At 47.3% G+C, this 22719-nt stretch overlaps 1 protein-coding gene across 2 annotated transcripts in view; it reads left to right on the forward strand.

Annotated features, from left to right (window-relative positions):
• Positions 1–6980: 6980 nt before the first annotated feature.
• Positions 6981–22719, forward strand: part of LOC134944386 (aldehyde oxidase 1-like) — a 144239-nt gene continuing 128500 nt past the window's right edge. The window contains exon 1 of one of the 2 annotated variants that reach the window (XM_063932966.1): positions 6981–7093. In XM_063932966.1, coding sequence (XP_063789036.1) covers positions 7040–7093 — 54 coding nt within the window. In that variant the 5' untranslated portion in view covers positions 6981–7039. The remainder of the gene's footprint in view (positions 7094–22719) is intronic. The other variant, XM_063932968.1, reaches the window with a different exon arrangement.

The following is a 22719-nucleotide window of genomic DNA, read 5'->3' on the forward strand; positions in this document are numbered from 1 at the left end:
GGTATACCGCCCCTAATTTTCTATCGGGGGGAACCCACGCATCATCACACACTTTATTTAATTTATCTGATTCAGGAAAAACTACGGTAGTTTTTTCACATCCCACATAATACCCTCTTTTGTGGTACTTGTAGTATCAGAAATATGTAACACCTCCTTCATTGCCTTTAACGTGTGGCCCTAATAAGGAATACGTTTGTTTATTCACCGTCGACACTGGATTCAGTGTCCCTGTCTGTGTCGACCGACTAAAGTAAACGGGCGTTTTAAAAACCCCTGACGGTGTTTTTGAGACGTCTGGACCGGTACTAATTGTTTGTCGGCCGTCTCATGTCGTCAACCGACCTTGCAGCGTGTTGACATTATCACGTAATTCCCTAAATAAGCCATCCATTCCGGTGTCGACTCCCTAGAGAGTGACATCACCATTACAGGCAATTGCTCCGCCTCCTCACCAACATCGTCCTCATACATGTCGACACACACGTACCGACACACAGCACACACACAGGGAATGCTCTGATAGAGGACAGGACCCACTAGCCCTTTGGAGAGACAGAGGGAGAGTTTGCCAGCACACACCAAAAACGCTATAATTATATAGGGACAACCTTATATAAGTGTTTTCCCTTATAGCATCTTTATTATATATTTCTAACGCCAAATTAGTGCCCCCCCTCTCTGTTTTAACCCTGTTTCTGTAGTGCAGTGCAGGGGAGAGTCTGGGAGCCTTCCCTCCAGCCTTTCTGTGAGGGAAAATGGCGCTGTGTGCTGAGGAGATAGGCCCCGCCCCTTTTTCGGCGGCCTCGTCTCCTGCTCTTAACGGATTCTGGCAGGGGTTAAATATCTCCATATAGCCTCCGGAGGCTATATGTGAGGTATTTTTAGCCAAAATAGGTTTTCATTTGCCTCCCAGGGCGCCCCCCTCCCAGCGCCCTGCACCCTCAGTGACTGCCGTGTGAAGTGTGCTGAGAGGAAAATGGCGCACAGCTGCAGTGCTGTGCGCTACCTTTAGAAGACTGAGGAGTCTTCTGCCGCCGATTCTGGACCTCTTCTTACTTCAGCATCTGCAAGGGGGCCGGCGGCAAGGCTCCGGTGACCATCCAGGCTGTACCTGTGATCGTCCCTCTGGAGCTGATGTCCAGTAGCCAAGAAGCCAATCCATCCTGCACGCAGGTGAGTTCACTTCTTCTCCCCTAAGTCCCTCGTTGCAGTGATCCTGTTGCCAGCAGGACTCACTGTAAAATAAAAAACCTAAGCTAAACTTTTCTAAGCAGCTCTTTAGGAGAGCCACCTAGATTGCACCCTTCTCGGCCGGGCACAAAAATCTAACTGAGGCTTGGAGGAGGGTCATGGGGGGAGGAGCCAGTACACACCACCTGATCGTAAAGCTTTACTTTTTGTGCCCTGTCTCCTGCGGAGCCGCTATTCCCCATGGTCCTTTCAGGAACCCCAGCATCCACTAGGACGATAGAGAAAGTATTGATAATCCCTAATGATGTCACTTCTGTCCTTAAATGTATCAAAATCCTTCAGACCTCATACAATATAGAGAGCATCCCAGTGAAACCATATAATGCAGAGAGCATATTAGTGACCACATTTGGTGCAGAGCAGAGGCGGAACTACCGGCAGTGCAGGCAGTGCACTGCACTGGGGCCCGCCTCTGTCCAGGGGCCCAAGCATGTAATGAGTCAAACTGACTCATTACATGCCGCTGTGAGCTGCGGGCAACCGCTGCCCGCAGCGCACAGCCGCCCACAGATGAGAGGAGAGGACCAGCGGCACGGACGTCGGACGGGGAAGGAGGAGGAGGGAGGCGGAGAAGGGAGCCGCAGCAGCGCTTTGATACTGGTGGAGGCGCTGCTGCTGCTGCCCCTCTGCTTCCCTATAGGCTGTCTTCCGAGAACAGCCTATAGGGAAGCAGAGGGGCAGCAGCAGCAGCGCCTCCACCAGTAACAAAGCGCTGCTGCGGCTCTCTCCTTCACCTCCGTCCACCACCTCCTCTGCTGCCCGGGAATCGACGGTCTCTGACGCTGCACCGAGGAACCTGAGGCGGAGAGGGTAAGTATAATTCTTCTTTTCTTTTCTTTTCTTTTCTTTTCTTTTCTTTCTTTCTTTCTTTCTTTCTTTCTTTCTTTCTTGCTTGTGCCTGCCTGCCGCAATGTGTAAAAAGGGGGGACTACCTGCCGCAATGTGTAAAAAGGGGGGACTACCTGCCGCAATGTGTAAAAAGGGGGGACTGCCTGCCGCAATGTGTAAAAAGGGGGGACTGCCTGCCGCAATGTGTAAAAAGGGGGGACTGCCTGCCGCAATGTGTAAAAAGGGGGGACTGCCTGCCACTATGTGTAAAAAGGGGGAATCAGCCTGCCGCAATGTGTAAAAATGGGGGACTGCCTGCCGCTATGTGTAAAAAGGGGTAATCTGCCCGACGCAATGTGTAAAAATGGGGGACTGCCTGCCGCTATGTGTAAAAAGGGGAATCTGCCTGCCGTAATGTGTAAAAAAGGGGGACTGCCTGCTGCTATGTGTAAAAAGGAGGAATCTGCCTGCCGTAATGTGTAAATATGGGGACGCTGTCTGCCGTAATGTGTAACAAGGGCACGCTGTCTGCCGTAATGTGTAACAAGGGCACGCTGTCTGCCGTAATGTGTAAAAAGGGCACGCTGTCTGCCGTAATGTGTAACAAGGGCACGCGGTCTGCCGTTATGTGTAAAAAGGGTAATCTGCCCGACGCTATGTGTAAAAATGGGGAATCTGCCTGCTGTAATGTGTAAAAAAGGGGGACTGCCTGACGCTGTGTGTAAAAATGGGGAATCTGCCTGCTGCTATGTGTAAAAAGGAGGAATCTGCCTGCCGTAATGTGTAAAAATGGGCACGCTGTCTGCCGTAATGTGTAAAAAGGGCACGCTGTCTGCCGTAATGTGTAACAAGGGCACGCGGTCTGCCGTTATGTGTAAAAAGGGTACGCTGTCTGCCGTTATGTGTAAAAAGGACACGCTGTCTGCTGTAATGTGTAAAAAGAGGAATCTGTTCGCTGTAAGGTGTAAAAGGGTCTCTACCTGGTGTAGTGGTGCTACTGTGCGGCGTAATTTGAATAATGGAGACTACTGTGTTGGTATTATTTTGTGGCCACACCCCTTCCCCACGAAGCCACGCCACTATGTATTTTTGCGCGCGCCTACGGCGCGCACTGCCCCTGGGGTGGACTTGGATGGGGGGGGGGGGCCCAAAGCATTTTGTCGCACCTGGGCCCACCGCTTGCTTGTTCCGCCACTGGTGCAGAGAGCATCCTACAGACTACTGCACAATACATAGATTATCCCAGTAAAACCATACAACACAGAGAGCATTATACAACCACAGTGAACATCAACCATACAATGCACAGCACATCCCAATAATTACCAGACAATGGGCCAGATGTATTAACCTGGAGAAGGCATAAGGAAGTGATAAACCAGTGATATGTGCAAGGTGATAAAGGCACCAGCCAATCCGATCCTAACTGTTCATTTACATATTGGAGCTGATTGGCTGGTGCCTTTATTACCTTGCACATATCACTGGTTTATCACTTCCAATGGGCCTAATTCTCAGTTGATTGCAGCAGCAAATATGTTAGCAGTTGGGCAAAACCATGTGCACTGCAGGGGGGACAGATATAACATGTGCAGAGAGAGTTAGATTTGGGTGGGGTGTGTTCAAACTGAAATCTAAATTGCAGTGTAAAAATAAAGCAGCCAGTATTTACCCTGCACAGAAACAATATAATCCACCCAATACTAACTCTCTCTGCACGTTATATCTGCCCTCCCCCCTCCCCCCCCCCCCCCCCGCAGTACACATGGTTTTGCCCAATTGCTAACAAACTTGCTGCAATTCTCTCCGTATAATGGGGGTAATTCCAAGTTGATCGCAGCAGGATTTTTGATAGCAATTGGGCAAAACCATGTGCACTGCAGGGGAGGCAGATATAACATGTGCAGAAAGAGTTAGATTTGGGTGGGTTATTTTATTTCTGTGCAGGGTAATACTGGCTGCTTTATTTTACACTGCAAATTAGATTGCAGATTGAACACACCACACCCAAATCTAACTCTCTCTGCACATGTTATATCAGCTGCCTGTTTCCCTACTACCCTCCATAGCACTGGATTATTTTACAGGCTCCAACATTCGCATCATGGCCAGCACTCACTGAAGCCCAGTCTTTTTCCCTATTATTCATGACTCAATCTCAGTCATGTGAGGCTGAACATCAGAGCAGTGTGTGCTAGCCCAGGTCATAGGAGTTTAGCACACACATTGGCAGAACATGTGGGTTACACAACCTAGAATTTGATGGCAGATAAGGGCAGACTTGATGGGCCAAATGGTTCTATTCTGCCGTCAGATCCTATGTTTCTATGTAACCTGCAGTATGATGTTAATATTTAGTAAGTGTCAGCGTCATCTGATGGAGGTCGGTACACAAGGTTAACCAGCAGAAAACAGGATGCAGGTTACATAGGGTTATGCAGCAGGTACACAATGCAGTATGACCAGCAGATCCAGCCAAGAGAATGCGGTAAATGCAGGTTTTAGTGCCTGTAGTTTAGAACGGGTCTACTACGGTATGCCGACACTCGGGATCCCAGCGCCCAGCATACCGGCAGTGGGACGAGCGCAAAAGAGCCCCTTGCGAGCTCGCTGCGCTCACCACGCTGCGGGTACGGTGGCATGAATAGTTGTCGGGATTCTGGCAGCTGTGATATCAAGTGCCTCCTGTTTATCACCCACCTGTATATACAGGTAGGGAATGGGATCTCGGAGGTCAGAATACCGACCCCGGGTTCCCGGCCGCCAGAATGCCAGCAGCGGGACGAGAGTTAGAAAGCCCCTTGCGGGCTCGGTGGCTTGCTGCGCTCACCATAGGTTCTATTTCCACTCTATGGGTGTCGTGGACACCCACGAGTGGGAATAGCCTTGGCGCAGCTGTCGGCATTCTCGGCGGTCGGCATCCCGGCATCGGTATTCTGACGGCCAGGTTCCCGAACGGCGATATAGAATCTACATCCCTTATATACAGCCAGTGGTATCAGTGGTTTATAGCATATACCTTGAGATGGTGTCAGTGGCAGAACCAGGGCTTATATACCATACACAAAGTCTCCTCATAGGAGACGCTCAGGGGACACGTCTTCTGCTATGGAGAAGAGGAGCTGCAAATGAGTAGTAGCGCATTATAGTCAGGGTCGGAGGTCATACCTGTGACACACCTCCGTTTCCAGCATATTGAGTGCCGGAGGGACCCACGGACAAAGGTAGGGGCACAATCGGCCTGGAGCAAAGCAATACACTGAGACCCTTACCCACCATTCACGGGAATTTAAAAAAAAAAACAAATCTTTAAACTTGCTCATGTGTGCGGCCGATAGGAACAATCTCGTTCAGTAATGAACGTGAAATTGTTCATATCTTTCAGTGTGTAGGCACCAACGATGAACGATGCACGGCCCTGCGGCCGTTCATCGTTGGTGCCGACTCGTTTATACCTGCAAGCTAATATGGACAATATCGTCCATATTAGCATGCAGGGCTATGGAGCCAGGTGACATCAGGGAGTGAAGAAACTTCACTCCCCCGTCAACCCCGCCGCAGGGTCGTCCGTTGGCTGTATCGGCCGTCGGGCACCTCGGCCAGTGTGTAGGGCCTATAACCCTTCCTGTGGGTCCGCACAATCTCTCAACCATTCACTGTCTGGCTGCGGGCTGGAAGAGAACGCTTCAGGGCCGTAAGGGGGGGTGTGCGGCTGCACAGGGTATGTCAGTCTACAGGGTTGGTTGCAGCATCTCTACCTGCCTCCCAAGCATCTCTGGAGACGCCAGCCCACTCTTGTTCGAAGACCCTTAGAATCTTGGGGTCCTGGGAAACTGCCCAGTGTGCCCATACATTAAGTTGGCCCTACCGCAGAGCGCACTGCTCATACAGGTGCCCTGTAGGGCTTATTCTTATAAACACATTCATGACATGATTACATTGTTTGGGTGAGATTCAAATGATATATCACGCCCAATTTCCTTTCTAAAATGATCTCCGTTATTGCGCATATTGAGCCCATAGTAATCAGGTTTAGCTGTGTAAAGGGTTGGGTGCCTCGCTACTCCGGCGTTAGTGTGCTGAAATACTAATACGACGTCCCTGAGGGCAGAAACAGAATGGGTGTGGAAAGGGGTGAAAAGAATTGAATCCCGCCCTTTGTCTTTTGCTTGAATTAAGTTAAATAAAAAATAAAAAGTTGCATACGTTATTCTACTATGAGTAGGATAATATTTTGTGCAGAATCTACAAGTGGGACTGATTGTACTGGCTGCTGCTGAGGAGATTATTATTTGAAACGCATTCTGCTTCCGGGTGCAACCCATATACCCCCTGTATATATATGCTGTATATACTGTACGGTATCCGGACTCTGGGTCGACACCACTTAGGTCGACACCCATTGGTCGACAGTGAATTGGTCGTCACTAAAAATAGGTCGACGCGAACAAGGTCAGTGTGCAAAAAGGACGACATGAGTTTTTCATTATTTTTTTTATTTGTTTTTAACTTTTTCATACTTTACGATGCACGTGGACTACGATTGGGAACGGTAACCTGAAGGGGACACGGTGCACTATTTGGGGTTACCGGTCACTTTACGAAAAAAACAATACCAAAAAAACATGAAAAATTCATGGCAACATTTTTTCATGTCGACCTAATGGCCGTGTCGACCTATTTATAGCGTCGACCTAGCCACTGTTGACAAGTGGGTGTCGACCTAGACACTGTCGACCCTGAGACCCATACCCATACTGTACACACAGACATAAACTGATCTAATCCTACTCAGCAATCTGAACCAGTGGGGGTGGGAGGGTGTTAGGTCAGGGGAGGGTGGCTGTCTCCCTGACGTGCCCCTGAATAAATTGATTTTACACCCATTTGGGTCTTGTGTCCCTTCCTCAGTGTCACAGACCAGAACACAGAATATCCTGGCTGCTGCAACATTACCATGGAAGTCAGTGCCGATGTAGATAATCTGATCTTTTTTGTAAACGGCAGAAAGGTGAGTGGACCTGGGTTCTCCGGCCACATCTAGCACACAGGTCTGACAGGGTGATGCAATACCAGATCCGTGACAGGAGACATTGCAATCTGGTTACTGCTACATAGCTGGGCTGGGCTAACCTGATATACACGTCCTGCTCACTGTGTTTATAGTGTGAGAACAGATAATAGGGATTCACCAACACAAGCCACGCGCACCGCATTCCACATTGCCACAATCTGAACAGTATGTAAGGATAGAAATGTTGTGGTCTATTCAACAACAAATTGGTACACAAACTGGGGGCGATTTATCAAATCCTCTAAAGAAAGAGATAAAAGTGGAGAGGTTGCCCCTGGCAACCAATCAGCATTGACGTAACATTTATCATTTGCATACTATGGACTTTTTTCCAATGCTTTGCCACACGTCACATGTAGTAACTGCCTGATTTTCTCCAGTATATTTTTATAGAGTTAGACAGAACCCTGTAATAATATTAAGGGGTCTATCCATGAAGCAGTGAAAAGTGTGGAGAAGTGAGCCAGTGGAGAAGTTGCCCATGGCAACCAATCAGCTGCTACGTATCATTTTATAGAATGCATTTTATAAATGTTACCTCAACACTGATTGGTTGCCATGGACAAAAGGTTGACATGGTCAAAAGGTAGACAGTTCAAAAGATTGACGGGTTAACAAAGTTGACACAGTAATGGCTGACACACATATAGTTGACACAAGTTTTTTTTGGTTGTGTTGACCTTTTTATGTGTAAACCATTTCCATGTTGACCATTTTGACCCTGTCAGCCGTTTCTACTGTCTATCTTTTCCTTTTGACCCTATCGACATTTTTGACCCTGTTGACCTAATGCATGTCGATCATTTGTGGTCGACCTATTGCCTGTAGACCTTTTTAGTTTAGATCTAATGATCCACATCTGTAATGTTTTCAGGATTTCCCTCTGTGCTAGCATGTGGTATAGCTGCGGCACAGTGGTTAGCATTGCTGCATGGAAATCATGACGACTAGGGCACTGTATTTTTGTCCTTTCTGTGTTTGGTGAAATGAACCCTACTGAGTTTGTGGTAGAAAATATATTCTGTGTGACGTGCAGCATAATATGGTGGCATTATTATAATAACTGATTACCCAGTGCAAAATATCAGGTCACCTTCATAATATTAACATAACCTGTTTGGTCCTATTCTAAGGATTTCCTTAATAATAATAATAATAATAATAATAATACTTCCTTGATAATGAGGACTCTAGTTGAGAGGGATCAGTATGATATACCGACACCAGGATGCGGAGGTTAAAATACAGACAGGGGTGAGTTAAGGATGTTCTACCCTCTCCCTACCCCTCTTACTGTAACCTTCCCTACCTGCAGCCTAACCCTAACCTCCCCCCTTTGTGCCTAACCCTAACCACCCCCCGGAGGTGCCTAAACCTATCCCCGCTGCCTAAACCTAACCCCCAGGGACGCAGCCTTACCCTAACCCCCGGGACAGAGCCTAAACCTAACCTCCCCCCTCCCCCACAGCTAACCTCTGCAGCACCGCGGTACCTCCTCGTCCGGGATCCCAGTCGTTGAGATTCCGGTGCCAGGATATTGCCCCCTTTGTGAATGCTGCTGTCGGCATTCAGATTAGTGTCGGGATCCCGGCATCGGTATTCTGACTGCTTGCTTCCCGACAGCCGGAATCCTGACTGCTTCCCAGTTGAGAAACCGTGATATAAAATAATTTTATTTCTATAGAAGTGTAGCCTGCAATTAATAAATGAATGAAAAGACCAGTTGGACCGACCCCACATTTCTATATAACGAGGATCGTTATTTTTGACACGCATGTTTAACCCATTGCAGACACCAGACAGACCAGCACAATACATACACTGAATTAGGGTTTAATAATATAGATTGGCAGCTTGGCAGCACTGCCCTCTCTCGCTGCCTGTCTAGTAACCAGTCTGGTTTTATTGCTGTGTAGCTCCCAGTTGTAAAGCGCAATGGAATACAATGATGCTACATAGCTAAATGTTAATAAACTAACAAACTCCATTTATATTCTCCCATGTTCCCAACACTCCAATGACCGGGAAACCTCTGGCTTAGGGCAGTGGTTCTCAGTCTGAGCTGTGGCACCCTGGGGTGTTTCATGGTACTTGCAGGGGTGCCCTGGGTTGGTGGATCAGGAACTAATTCTAATTATTTATGGTAAGTGTAATAGACACAAGCAGTGCTGCTGGCTTCCAATAATAATACAGTATATGTGGACAAGCAGACATGAATCCGGTCCTTCCACCACATAACTGAACCTAAGGGTGACCTACTGTATATTAGTGATGTGCTTCGGACATTTTTCTGTTTTTTTGTTTTGTTTTTGGATTCGGATCCGCGGCCGTGTTTTGGATTCGGACGCGTTTTGGCAAAACCTCACCGAAATTTTTTTGTCGGATTCGGGTGTGTTTTGGATTCGGGTGTTTTTTTCAAAAAACCCTAAAAAAAAGCTTAAATCATAGAATTTGGGGGTCATTTTGATCCCATAGTATTATTAACCTCAATTACCATAATTTCCAGTCTATTCTGAACACCTCACACCTCACAATATTATTTTTAGTCCTACAATTTGCACCGAGGTCGCTGGATGGCTAAGCTAAGCGACACAAGTGGCCGACACAAACACCTGGCCCATCTAGGAGTGGCTCTGCAGTGTCAGGCAGGATGGCACTTCCAAAAAATTGTCCCCAAACAGCACATGATGCAAAGAAAAAAAGAGGCGCACCAAGGTCGCTGGATGGCTAAGCTAAGCAACACAAGTGGCCGACACAAACACCTGCTCCATCTAGGAGTGGCACTGCAGTATCAGGCAGGATGGCACTCCAAAAAAATTGTCCCCAAACAGCACATGATGCAAAGAAAAAAAGAGGCGCACCAAGGTCGCTGTGTGACTAAGCTAAGCGACACAAGTGGCCGACACAAACACCTGGCCCATCTAGGAGTGGCACTGCAGTGTCAGGCAGGATGGCACTTCAAAAAAATTGTCCCCAAACAGCACATGATGCAAAAAAAAAGAGGCGCACCAAGGTCGCTGTGTGACTAAGCTAAGTGACACAAGTGGCCGACACAAACACCTGGCCCATCTAGGAGTGGCACTGCAGTGTCAATCAAGACAGGATGGCACTTCAAAAAAATTGTCCCCAAACAGCACATGATGCAAAGAAAAAAAGAGGCGCACCACAGGTGTAGAATGTAGATGGATAGTATACTTAATGAATGACGACACAGAGGTAGGTACAGCAGTGGCCTACCGTACTGCTATATATAGTATACTGGTGGTCACTGTGTCAGCAAACTGCAAAACTAAAATGCACCACAGGTATAGAATGTAGATGGATAGTATACTTAATGGATGACGACACAGAGGTAGGTACAGCAGTGGCCTACCGTACTGCTATATATAGTATACTGGTGGTCACTGTGTCAGCAAACTGCAAAACTAAAATGCACCACAGGTATAGAATGTAGATGGATAGTATACTTAATGGATGACGACACAGAGGTAGGTACAGCAGTGGCCTACCGTACTGCTATATATAGTATACTGGTGGTCACTGTGTCAGCAAACTGCAAAACTAAAATGCACCACAGGTATAGAATGTAGATGGATAGTATACTTAATGGATGACGACACAGAGGTAGGTACAGCAGTGGCCTACCGTACTGCTATATATAGTATACTGGTGGTCACTGTGTCAGCAAACTGCAAAACTAAAATGCACCACAGGTATAGAATGTAGATGGATAGTATACTTAATGGATGACGACACAGAGGTAGGTACAGCAGTGGCCTACCGTACTGCTATATATAGTATACTGGTGGTCACTGTGTCAGCAAACTGCAAAACTAAAATGCACCACAGGTATAGAATGTAGATGGATAGTATACTTAATGGATGACGACACAGAGGTAGGTACAGCAGTGGCCTACCGTACTGCTATATATAGTATACTGGTGGTCACTGTGTCAGCAAACTGCAAAACTAAAATGCACCACAGGTATAGAATGTAGATGGATAGTATACTTAATGGATGACGACACAGAGGTAGGTACAGCAGTGGCCTACCGTACTGCTATATATAGTATACTGGTGGTCACTGTGTCAGCAAACTGCAAAACTAAAATGCACCACAGGTATAGAATGTAGATGGATAGTATACTTAATAGATGATGACACAGAGGTAGGTACAGCAGTGGCCTACCGTACTGCTATATATAGTATACTGGTGGTCACTGTGTCAGCAAACTGCAAAACTAAAATGCACCACAGGTATAGAATGTAGATGGATAGTATACTTAATGGATGACGACACAGAGGTAGGTACAGCAGTGCACTCTGCACTGTACTCCTCCTATATAATATTAATTATACTGGTGGTCCCCAGTCCCCACAATAAAGCAGCACACTGAGCACAGATATGGAGTGTTTTTCAGGCAGACAACGTATACTGGTGGTCACTGTCAGCAAAACTCTGCACTGTACTCCTGCTATAGCTGCTCCCCAGTCCCCACAATTAAGCAGTGTGAGCACTCAACACAGATATATTATGCAGCACACTGAGCACAAATATGGTATGGAGCGTTTTTTTCAGGCAGAGAACGGATAAAAACTGGTGGTCACTTATCAGCAAAACTCTGCACTGTACACCTCCTAACAGCTGCTCCCCAGTCCTCCCCACAATTAAGCAATAAAGCAATCAACTTCAACAATAAACGGAGAGGACACCAGCCACGTCCTCTCCCTATCATCTCCAATGCACGAGTGAAAATGGTGGCGACGCGCGGCTGCTTATATAGAATCCGAATCTCGCGAGAATCCGACAGCGGGATGATGACGTTCGGGCGCGCTCGGGTTAGCCGAGCAAGGCGGGAAGGTTCGAACCTGCCTCGGACCCGTGTAAAAAGGGTGAAGTTCGGGGGTGTTCGGTTTCCGAGAAACCGAACCCGCTCATCACTACTGTATATATATACACAACTGACTTCATTTAACATTTTTTTCTGAATCAGAAATTTTTGTCCTAGGGGTGCCGTGAAAAAAAATCTGTTACTCTAGGGAGTCGTGATTAAAAAAGTTTGGGAACCACTGGCTTAGGGACTACATACTGTATATAGGCAAACACCAGGCAGGAGGGGGGTTCCAGTTGCCCAGAAACCTCCCATCCCCATGGCTTTGCCAGATGCCACTACATGCAATATAAAGGGAAGATGGAGCTGGTGCACATGTCCAGTGGCAGCAGATTTTCTTATCAAGTTTGCTGAACGTGTCTGTGGATCTGAATGCTCAATCGTCGCACTGGACAGAGAATCTTGTATTTGGCTTTCCGTGATCATTGGGCCTGCATATGTCTGACAGACTGTATCACATGACCTGCGCTGTGGAAGGGTCAGACTATAGCTGGTTACATGCTAATTATGCATCCTTCATGGGCTGGCGACAATCGCTGTAAAATCACACATTTGGAAACCCCCCTCCTGGAATCCTGCATTTATCACAGACATACAGTAGACCATTTCCTGACCAGAGAACAGTGCGCTCTGTTTGTTTAAATTACCTAACAGCGATAATCTGAGACATGTTATACATGATATAAACAAACACATGCTTCAAACACGAATTAATGGTACAGCATAAGTTCTTATAATTGGGCGCAGTGTAGGTGTGACAGGACTTAAGGGTACATTTACTAAGCAGTGATAAGAGCGTAGAAGTGAGCCAGTGGAGATATTTCCCCATCAACCAATCAGCAGCTCTGTATCATTTTATAGTATGCAAATTATAGATGTTACTTCAGTGCCGATTGGTTGCCATGGGCAACTTCTCCACTGGCTCACTTCTCCGCTCTTATCATTGCTTAGTAAATGTACCCCTTAGGCAGATTAGAACATTAACTATGGAACCTCACAAGACAGTGCATGCCATATGATCTTGGGCCAGATGCATCCTTGCTTGGAAAGTGATAAAATGGAGAGTGAAAAAGTGCCAGCCAATCAGCTCCTAACTGCCATTTTCCAAACACAGCATGTGACATGGCAGTTAGGACCTGATTGGCTGGTACTTTTTCACTCTCCATTTTATCACTTTCCAAGCGATGATGCATCTGGCCCTGTGTGTTACATGAGGGGATGTGACGATGAATGGAGGTGATTCTGACAAAAGGCATTTTAAGGGTGAAGATTAAGGGGGAGATTCAGATCTGATCGCTGCTGTGCGTTTTCGCGCAGCGGGCTATCAGGTACTGACTGCGCATACGCATGCACCGCAATGTACACACACGTCGGATAGCAACAGCGGGCATCGCCGGTCAGTGCTGGGATGGTGTGAAAATCGCACGGGCGTTCACAAGGTGATTGACGGGAAGAGACCGTTTGTGGGTGGTGACTGACCGTTTACTGGGAGTGTCCGGGAAAACACAGGCGTGCCCAAGCGTTTTCAGGGAGGGTCTCTGACGTCAGTTCCGGCCCCGATCAGCCTGATGTGATCGCACTGGAGGAGTAAGTCCTGGGTTGCTCACAGGCTGCACAAAGTGGATTTTAGCAGCTCAGCATACACATAGGATCGCAGACTTGGACGGCAAATTTACACTCCCACTAGAGGCGGCGACTATATGAACGCAGGACAACAAAATTAGCAGCCAAGCGATCAGATCTGAATCCCCCCCATAGTCAGGTGTGGTGTTTACCCTGCAGCTAACTGAAGGCGCTGCCTGATTCAGTTAGCTACGGGAACCCCCGCGCACTAAGCCCTAGGAGGGTGGATATTTCCTAGCAGCCTCCATATATTGGGGCAGATGTATAAGCCTGGAGAAGTGATATAGAAGTGATAAAGCAGTGATAAGTGCAAGATGATAATGCACCAGCCAATCAGCTCCTAACTGTCATTTTTCAAATCCATAATGATTGGCTGGTGCGTTATCACCTTGCACTTATCACTGATTCATCACTTCTTTGGGGTCTATTTTACTAAGCCTTGGATGGAGCTAAATTACCAGCCAATCAGCTCATAACTGACATTTTTGAAACACAGCCTGTAACATGTCAGTTAGGAGCTAATTGGCTGGCACTTTATCTCCATCCAAGGCGTAGTAAATAGACCCCTTAATCTCTTCTCCAGGTTAATACATCTGCCCCATAGTGCCTTATTCAGACCCTGTCGCAGCCACTGTGATCACACAAACGGCCACATATGCCGCGCAGGCAGGGGTCAACCTCTATTGAGGTTTTTGCGATGAGATCGCAATTGAATTGCGATTGCATCGCGGGGTGCTGTTACACATGCTGGGGGGCCTTGTCCTGTGCTGGGCGGCCCCCCGCATGTGATTTTAGTGATTGCAGATTAACTAAGATAGCTATCTGTGACTAGCTCTGAATAACCCCCACAATGCACTGGGAAACCCACTTTACACAGACTATATGGATCAGCGCTCGATAACTAGTGATGTGCACCGGAAATTTTTTCGGGTTTTGTGTTTTGGTTTTGGATTCGGTTCCGCGGCCGTGTTTTGGATTCGGACGCGTTTTGGCAAAACCACCCTGAAATTTTTGGGGCGGATTCGGGTGTGTTTTGGATTCAGGTGTTTTTTTACAAAAAACCCTCAAAAACAGCTTAAATCATAGAATTTGGGGGTCATTTTGATCCCATAGTATTATTAACCTCAATAACCATAATTTCCACTAATTTTCAGTCTATTCTGAACACCTCACAATATTATTTTTAGTCCTAAAATTTGCACCGAGGTCGCTGGATGGCTAAGCTAAGCGACACAAGTGGCCGACACAAACACCTGGCCCATCTAGGAGTGGCACTGCAGTGTCAGGCAGGATGGCACTTCAAAAAAATTGTCCCCAAACAGCACATGATGCAAAGAAAAATAGAGGCGCACCAAGGTCGCTGTGTGACTAAGCTAAGCGACACAAGTGGCCGACACAAACACCTGGCCCATCTAGGAGTGTCACTGCAGTGTCAGGCAGGATGGCACTTCAAAAAAATTGTCCCCAAACAGCACATGATGCAGAGAAAAATGAAAGAAAAAAGAGGTGCAAGATGGAATTGTCCTTGGGCCCTCCCACCCACCCTTATGTTGTATAAACAGGACATGCACACTTTAACGAACCCATCATTTCAGCGACAGGGTCTGCCACACGACTGTGACTGAAATGACTGGTTGGTTTGGGCCCCCACCAAAAAAGAAGCAATCAATCTCTCCTTGCACAAACTGGCTCTACAGAGGCAAGATGTCCACCTCATCATCATCCTCCGATTCCTCACCCCTTTCACTGTGTACATCCCCCTCCTCACAGATTATTAATTCGTCCCCACTGGAATCCACCATCTCAGGTCCCTGTGTACTTTCTGGAGGCAATTGCTGGTGAATCTCTCCACGGAGGAATTGATTATAATTCATTTTGATGAACATCATCTTCTCCACATTTTCTGGAAGTAACCTCGTACGCCTATTGCTGACAAGGTGAGCGGCTGCACTAAACACTCTTTCGGAGTACACACTGGAGGGGGGGCAATTTAGGTAAAATAAAGCCAGTTTCTGCAAGAGCCTCCAAATTGCCTCTTTTTCCTGCCAGTATACGTACGGACTGTCTGACGTGCCTACTTGGATGCGGTCACTCATATAATCCTCCACCATTCTTTCAATGGTGACAGAATCATATGCAGTGACAGTAGACGACATGTCAGTAATCGTTGGCAGGTCCTTCAGTCCGGACCAGATGTCAGCACTCGCTCCAGACTGCCCTGCATCACCGCCAGCGGGTGGGCTCGGAATTCTGGGAGAGATACAACGTAGGTTTTAAATCTAGGATCGAGCACGGTGGCCAAAATGTAGTGCTCTGATTTCAACAGATTGACCACCCGTGAATCCTGGTTAAGCGAATTAAGGGCTCCATCCACAAGTCCCACATGCCTAGCGGAATCGCTCTGTTTTAGCTCCTCCTTCAATGTCTCCAGCTTCTTCTGCAAAAGCCTGATGAGGGGAATGACCTGACTCAGGCTGGCAGTGTCTGAACTGACTTCACGTGTGGCAAGTTCAAAGGGTTGCAGAACCTTGCACAACGTTGAAATCATTCTCCACTGGGCTTGAGTCAGGTGCATTCCCCCTCCTTTGCCTATATCGTGGGCAGATGTATAGGCTTGAATGGCCTTTTGCTGCTCCTCCATCCTCTGAAGCATATAGAGGGTTGAATTCCACCTCGTTACCACTAGAGATGAGCGGGTTCGGTTTCTCTGAATCCGAACCCGCACGAACTTCATGTTTTTTTTCACGGGTCCGAGCGACTCGGATCTTCCCGCCTTGCTCGGTTAACCCGAGCGCGCCCGAACGTCATCATGACGCTGTCGGATTCTCGCGAGACTCGGATTCTATATAAGGACTCGAGCCGCGCGTCGCCGCCATTTTCACACGTGCATTGAGATTGATAGGGAGAGGACGTGGCTGGCGTCCTCTCCATTTAGATTAGGAGAGAGAGAGAGAGATTGACCTGAGGCTGATACTGTAGAAGAGAGTGCAGAGTTTAGTGACTGACCACAGTGACCACCAGCAGTGCAGTTGTTTTATTTAATATATCCGTTCTCTGCCTGAAAAAAAACGGTACACACAGTGACTCAGTCACATACCATATCTGTGTGCACTGCTCAGCCCAGTGTGCTGCATGCCTGCATCATCTATGTATATATTATATATCTGACTGTGCTCAGCTCACACAGCTTATAATTGTGGGGGAGACTGGGGAGCACTGCAGTGCCAGTTATAGGTTATAGCAGGAGCCAGGAGTACAAGACAGTCACATACCATATCTGTGTGCACTGCTCAGCCCAGTGTGCTGCATCATCTATGTATATATTATATATCTGACTGTGCTCAGCTCACACAGCTTATAATTGTGGGGGAGACTGGGGAGCACTGCAGTGCCAGTTATAGGTTATAGCAGGAGCCAGGAGTACATATTATATTAAAATTAAACAGTGCACACTTTTGCTGCAGGAGTGCCACTGCCAGTGTGACTGACCAGTGACCTGACCACACTGACCACCAGTATAGTTAGTAGTATACTATATTGTGATTGCCTGAAAAAGTTAAACACTCGTCGTGTGACTTCACTTGTGTGGTGTTTTTTTTTTTATTCTATAAAAAACTCATTCTGCTGACAGACAGTGTCCAGCAGGTCCGTCATTATATAATATATATACCTGTCCGGCTGCAGTAGTGATATATATATATTTTTTATATCATTATTTATCATCCAGTCGCAGCAGACACAGTACGGTAGTTCACGGCTGTAGCTACCTCTGTGTCGGCACTCGGCAGTCCATCCATAATTGTATACCACCTAACCGTGGTTTTTTTTTCTTTCTTCTTTATACATACATACTACTACATCTCTTTATCAACCAGTCTATATTAGCAGCAGACACAGTACAGTACGGTAGTTCACGGCTGTGGCTACCTCTGTGTCGGCACTCGGCAGTCCGTCCATAATTGTATACCACCTAACCGTGGTTTTTTTTTCTTTCTTCTTTATACATACATACTACGACATCTCTTTATCAACCAGTCTATATTAGCAGCAGACACAGTACAGTACGGTAGTTCACGGCTGTGGCTACCTCTGTGTCGGCACTCGGCAGTCCGTCCATAATTGTATACCACCTAACCGTGGTTTTTTTTTCTTTCTTCTTCATACATACATACTACGACATCTCTTTATCAACCAGTCTATATTAGCAGCAGACACAGTACAGTACGGTAGTTCACGGCTGTGGCTACCTCTGTGTCGGCACTCGGCAGTCCGTCCATAATTGTATACCACCTAACCGTGGTTTTTTTTTCTTTCTTCTTTATACATACATACTACGACATCTCTTTATCAACCAGTCTATATTAGCAGCAGACACAGTACAGTACGGTAGTTCACGGCTGTGGCTACCTCTGTGTCGGCACTCGGCAGTCCATCCATAATTGTATACCACCTACCCGTGGTTTTTTTTTCTTTCTTCTTTATACATACATACTACTACATCTCTTTATCAACCAGTCTATATTAGCAGCAGACACAGTACAGTACGGTAGTTCACGGCTGTGGCTACCTCTGTGTCGGCACTCGGCAGTCCGTCCATAATTGTATACCACCTAACCGTGGTTTTTTTTTCTTTCTTCTTTATACATACATACTACGACATCTCTTTATCAACCAGTCTATATTAGCAGCAGACACAGTACAGTACGGTAGTTCACGGCTGTGGCTACCTCTGTGTCGGCACTCGGCAGTCCGTCCATAATTGTATACCACCTACCCGTGGTTTTTTTTCTTTCTTCTTCATACATACATACTACGACATCTCTTTATCAACCAGTCTATATTAGCAGCAGACACAGTACAGTACGGTAGTTCACGGCTGTGGCTACCTCTGTGTCGGCACTCGGCAGTCCGTCCATAATTGTATACCACCTAACCGTGGTTTTTTTTTCTTTCTTCTTCATACATACATACTACGACATCTCTTTATCAACCAGTCTATATTAGCAGCAGACACAGTACAGTACGGTAGTTCACGGCTGTGGCTACCTCTGTGTCGGCACTCGGCAGTCCGTCCATAATTGTATACTAGTATCCATCCATCTCCATTGTTTACCTGAGGTGCCTTTTAGTTGTGCCTATTAAAATATGGAGAACAAAAATGTTGAGGTTCCAAAATTAGGGAAAGATCAAGATCCACTTCCACCTCGTGCTGAAGCTGCTGCCACTAGTCATGGCCGAGACGATGAAATGCCAGCAACGTCGTCTGCCAAGGCCGATGCCCAATGTCATAGTACAGAGCATGTCAAATCCAAAACACCAAATATCAGTAAAAAAAGGACTCCAAAACCTAAAATAAAATTGTCGGAGGAGAAGCGTAAACTTGCCAATATGCCATTTACCACACGGAGTGGCAAGGAACGGCTGAGGCCCTGGCCTATGTTCATGGCTAGTGGTTCAGCTTCACATGAGGATGGAAGCACTCAGCCTCTCGCTAGAAAAATGAAAAGACTCAAGCTGGCAAAAGCACAGCAAAGAACTGTGCATTCTTCAAAATCCCAAATCCACAAGGAGAGTCCAATTGTGTCGGTTGCGATGCCTGACCTTCCCAACACTGGACGTGAAGAGCATGCGCCTTCCACCATTTGCACGCCCCCTGCAAGTGCTGGAAGGAGCACCCGCAGTCCAGTTCCTGATAGTCAGATTGAAGATGTCAGTGTTGAAGTACACCAGGATGAGGAGGATATGGGTGTTGCTGGCGCTGGGGAGGAAATTGACCAGGAGGATTCTGATGGTGAGGTGGTTTGTTTAAGTCAGGCACCCGGGGAGACACCTGTTGTCGGTGGGAGGAATATGGCCGTTGACATGCCAGGTGAAAATACCAAAAAAATCAGCTCTTCGGTGTGGAGGTATTTCAACAGAAATGCGGACAACAGGTGTCAAGCCGTGTGTTCCCTTTGTCAAGCTGTAATAAGTAGGGGTAAGGACGTTAACCACCTCGGAACATCCTCCCTTATACGTCACCTGCAGCGCATTCATAATAAGACAGTGACAAGTTCAAAAACTTTGGGTGACAGCGGAAGCAGTCCACTGACCAGTAAATCCCTTCCTCTTGTAACCAAGCTCACGCAAACCACCCCACCAACTCCCTCAGTGTCAATTTCCTCCTTCCCCAGGAATGCCAATAGTCCTGCAGGCCATGTCACTGGCAATTCTGACGATTCCTCTCCTGCCTGGGATTCCTCCGATGCATCCTTGCGTGTAACGCCTACTGCTGCTGGCGCTGCTGTTGTTGCTGCTGGGAGTCGATGGTCATCCCAGAGGGGAAGTCGTAAGCCCACTTGTACTACTTCCAGTAAGCAATTGACTGTTCAACAGTCCTTTGCGAGGAAGATGAAATATCACAGCAGTCATCCTGCTGCAAAGCGGATAACTGAGGCCTTGACAACTATGTTGGTGTTAGACGTGCGTCCGGTATCCGCCGTTAGTTCACAGGGAACTAGACAATTTATTGAGGCAGTGTGCCCCCGTTACCAAATACCATCTAGGTTCCACTTCTCTAGGCAGGCGATACCGAGAATGTACACGGACGTCAGAAAAAGACTCACCAGTGTCCTAAAAAATGCAGTTGTACCCAATGTCCACTTAACCACGGACATGTGGACAAGTGGAGCAGGGCAGGGTCAGGACTATATGACTGTGACAGCCCACTGGGTAGATGTATGGACTCCCGCCGCAAGAACAGCAGCGGCGGCACCAGTAGCAGCATCTCGCAAACGCCAACTCTTTCCTAGGCAGGCTACGCTTTGTATCACCGGTTTCCAGAATACGCACACAGCTGAAAACCTCTTACGGCAACTGAGGAAGATCATCGCGGAATGGCTTACCCCAATTGGACTCTCCTGTGGATTTGTGGCATCGGACAACGCCAGCAATATTGTGTGTGCATTAAATATGGGCAAATTCCAGCACGTCCCATGTTTTGCACATACCTTGAATTTGGTGGTGCAGAATTATTTAAAAAACGACAGGGGCGTGCAAGAGATGCTGTCGGTGGCCAGAAAAATTGCGGGACACTTTCGGCGTACAGGCACCACGTACAGAAGACTGGAGCACCACCAAAAACTACTGAACCTGCCCTGCCATCATCTGAAGCAAGAAGTGGTAACGAGGTGGAATTCAACCCTCTATATGCTTCAGAGGTTGGAGGAGCAGCAAAAGGCCATTCAAGCCTATACAATTGAGCACGATATAGGAGGTGGAATGCACCTGTCTCAAGCGCAGTGGAGAATGATTTCAACGTTGTGCAAGGTTCTGATGCCCTTTGAACTTGCCACACGTGAAGTCAGTTCAGACACTGCCAGCCTGAGTCAGGTCATTCCCCTCATCAGGCTTTTGCAGAAGAAGCTGGAGACATTGAAGGAGGAGCTAACACGGAGCGATTCCGCTAGGCATGTGGGACTTGTGGATGGAGCCCTTAATTCGCTTAACAAGGATTCACGGGTGGTCAATCTGTTGAAATCAGAGCACTACATTTTGGCCACCGTGCTCGATCCTAGATTTAAAGCCTACCTTGGATCTCTCTTTCCGGCAGACACAAGTCTGCTGGGGTTGAAAGACCTGCTGGTGAGAAAATTGTCAAGTCAAGCGGAACGCGACCTGTCAACATCTCCTCCTTCACATTCTCCCGCAACTGGGGGTGCGAGGAAAAGGCTCAGAATTCCGAGCCCACCCGCTGGCGGTGATGCAGGGCAGTCTGGAGCGACTGCTGATGCTGACATCTGGTCCGGACTGAAGGACCTGACAACGATTACGGACATGTCGTCTACTGTCACTGCATATGATTCTCTCACCATTGAAAGAATGGTGGAGGATTATATGAGTGACCGCATCCAAGTAGGCACGTCACACAGTCCATACTTATACTGGCAGGAAAAAGAGGCAATTTGGAGGCCATTGCACAAACTGGCTTTATTCTACCTAAGTTGCCCTCCCACAAGTGTGTACTCCGAAAGAGTGTTTAGTGCCGCCGCTCACCTTGTCAGCAATCGGCGTACGAGGTTACATCCAGAAAATGTGGAGAAGATGATGTTCATTAAAATGAATTATAATCAATTCCTCCGCGGAGACATTGACCAGCAGCAATTGCCTCCACAAAGTACACAGGGAGCTGAGATGGTGGATTCCAGTGGGGACGAATTGATAATCTGTGAGGAGGGGGATGTACACGGTGATATATCGGAGGGTGATGATGAGGTGGACATCTTGCCTCTGTAGAGCCAGTTTGTGCAAGGAGAGATTAATTGCTTCTTTTTTGGGGGGGGTCCAAACCAACCCGTCATATCAGTCACAGTCGTGTGGCAGACCCTGTCACTGAAACGATGGGTTGGTTAAAGTGTGCATGTCCTGTTTTGTTTATACAACATAAGGGTGGGTGGGAGGGCCCAAGGACAATTCCATCTTGCACCTCTTTTTTCTTTTATTTTTCTTTGCGTCATGTGCTGTTTGGGGAGGGTTTTTTGGAAGGGACATCCTGCGTGACACTGCAGTGCCACTCCTAAATGGGCCCGGTGTTTGTGTCGGCCACTAGGGTCGCTAATCTTACTCACACAGTCAGCTACCTCATTGCGCCTCTTTTTTTCTTTGCGTCATGTGCTGATTGGGGAGGGTTTTTTGGAAGGGACATCCTGCGTGACACTGCAGTGCCACTCCTAAATGGGCCCGGTGTTTGTGTCGGCCACTAGGGTCGCTTATCTTACTCACACAGTCAGCTACCTCATTGCGCCTCTTTTTTTCTTTGCGTCATGTGCTGATTGGGGAGGGTTTTTTGGAAGGGACATCCTGCGTGACACTGCAGTGCCACTCCTAGATGGGCCAGGTGTTTGTGTCGGCCACTAGTGTCGCTTAGCTTAGTCATCCAGCGACCTTGGTGCAAATTTTAGGACTAAAAATAATATTGTGAGGTGTGAGGTATTCAGAATAGACTGAAAATGAGTGGAAATTATGGTTTTTGAGGTTAATAATATGGGATCAAAATGACCCCCAAATTCT

The sequence above is a fragment of the Pseudophryne corroboree genome, chromosome 7 (assembly GCF_028390025.1).
Source record: "Pseudophryne corroboree isolate aPseCor3 chromosome 7, aPseCor3.hap2, whole genome shotgun sequence".
In the NCBI taxonomy this organism is placed as follows: domain Eukaryota; kingdom Metazoa; phylum Chordata; class Amphibia; order Anura; family Myobatrachidae; genus Pseudophryne; species Pseudophryne corroboree.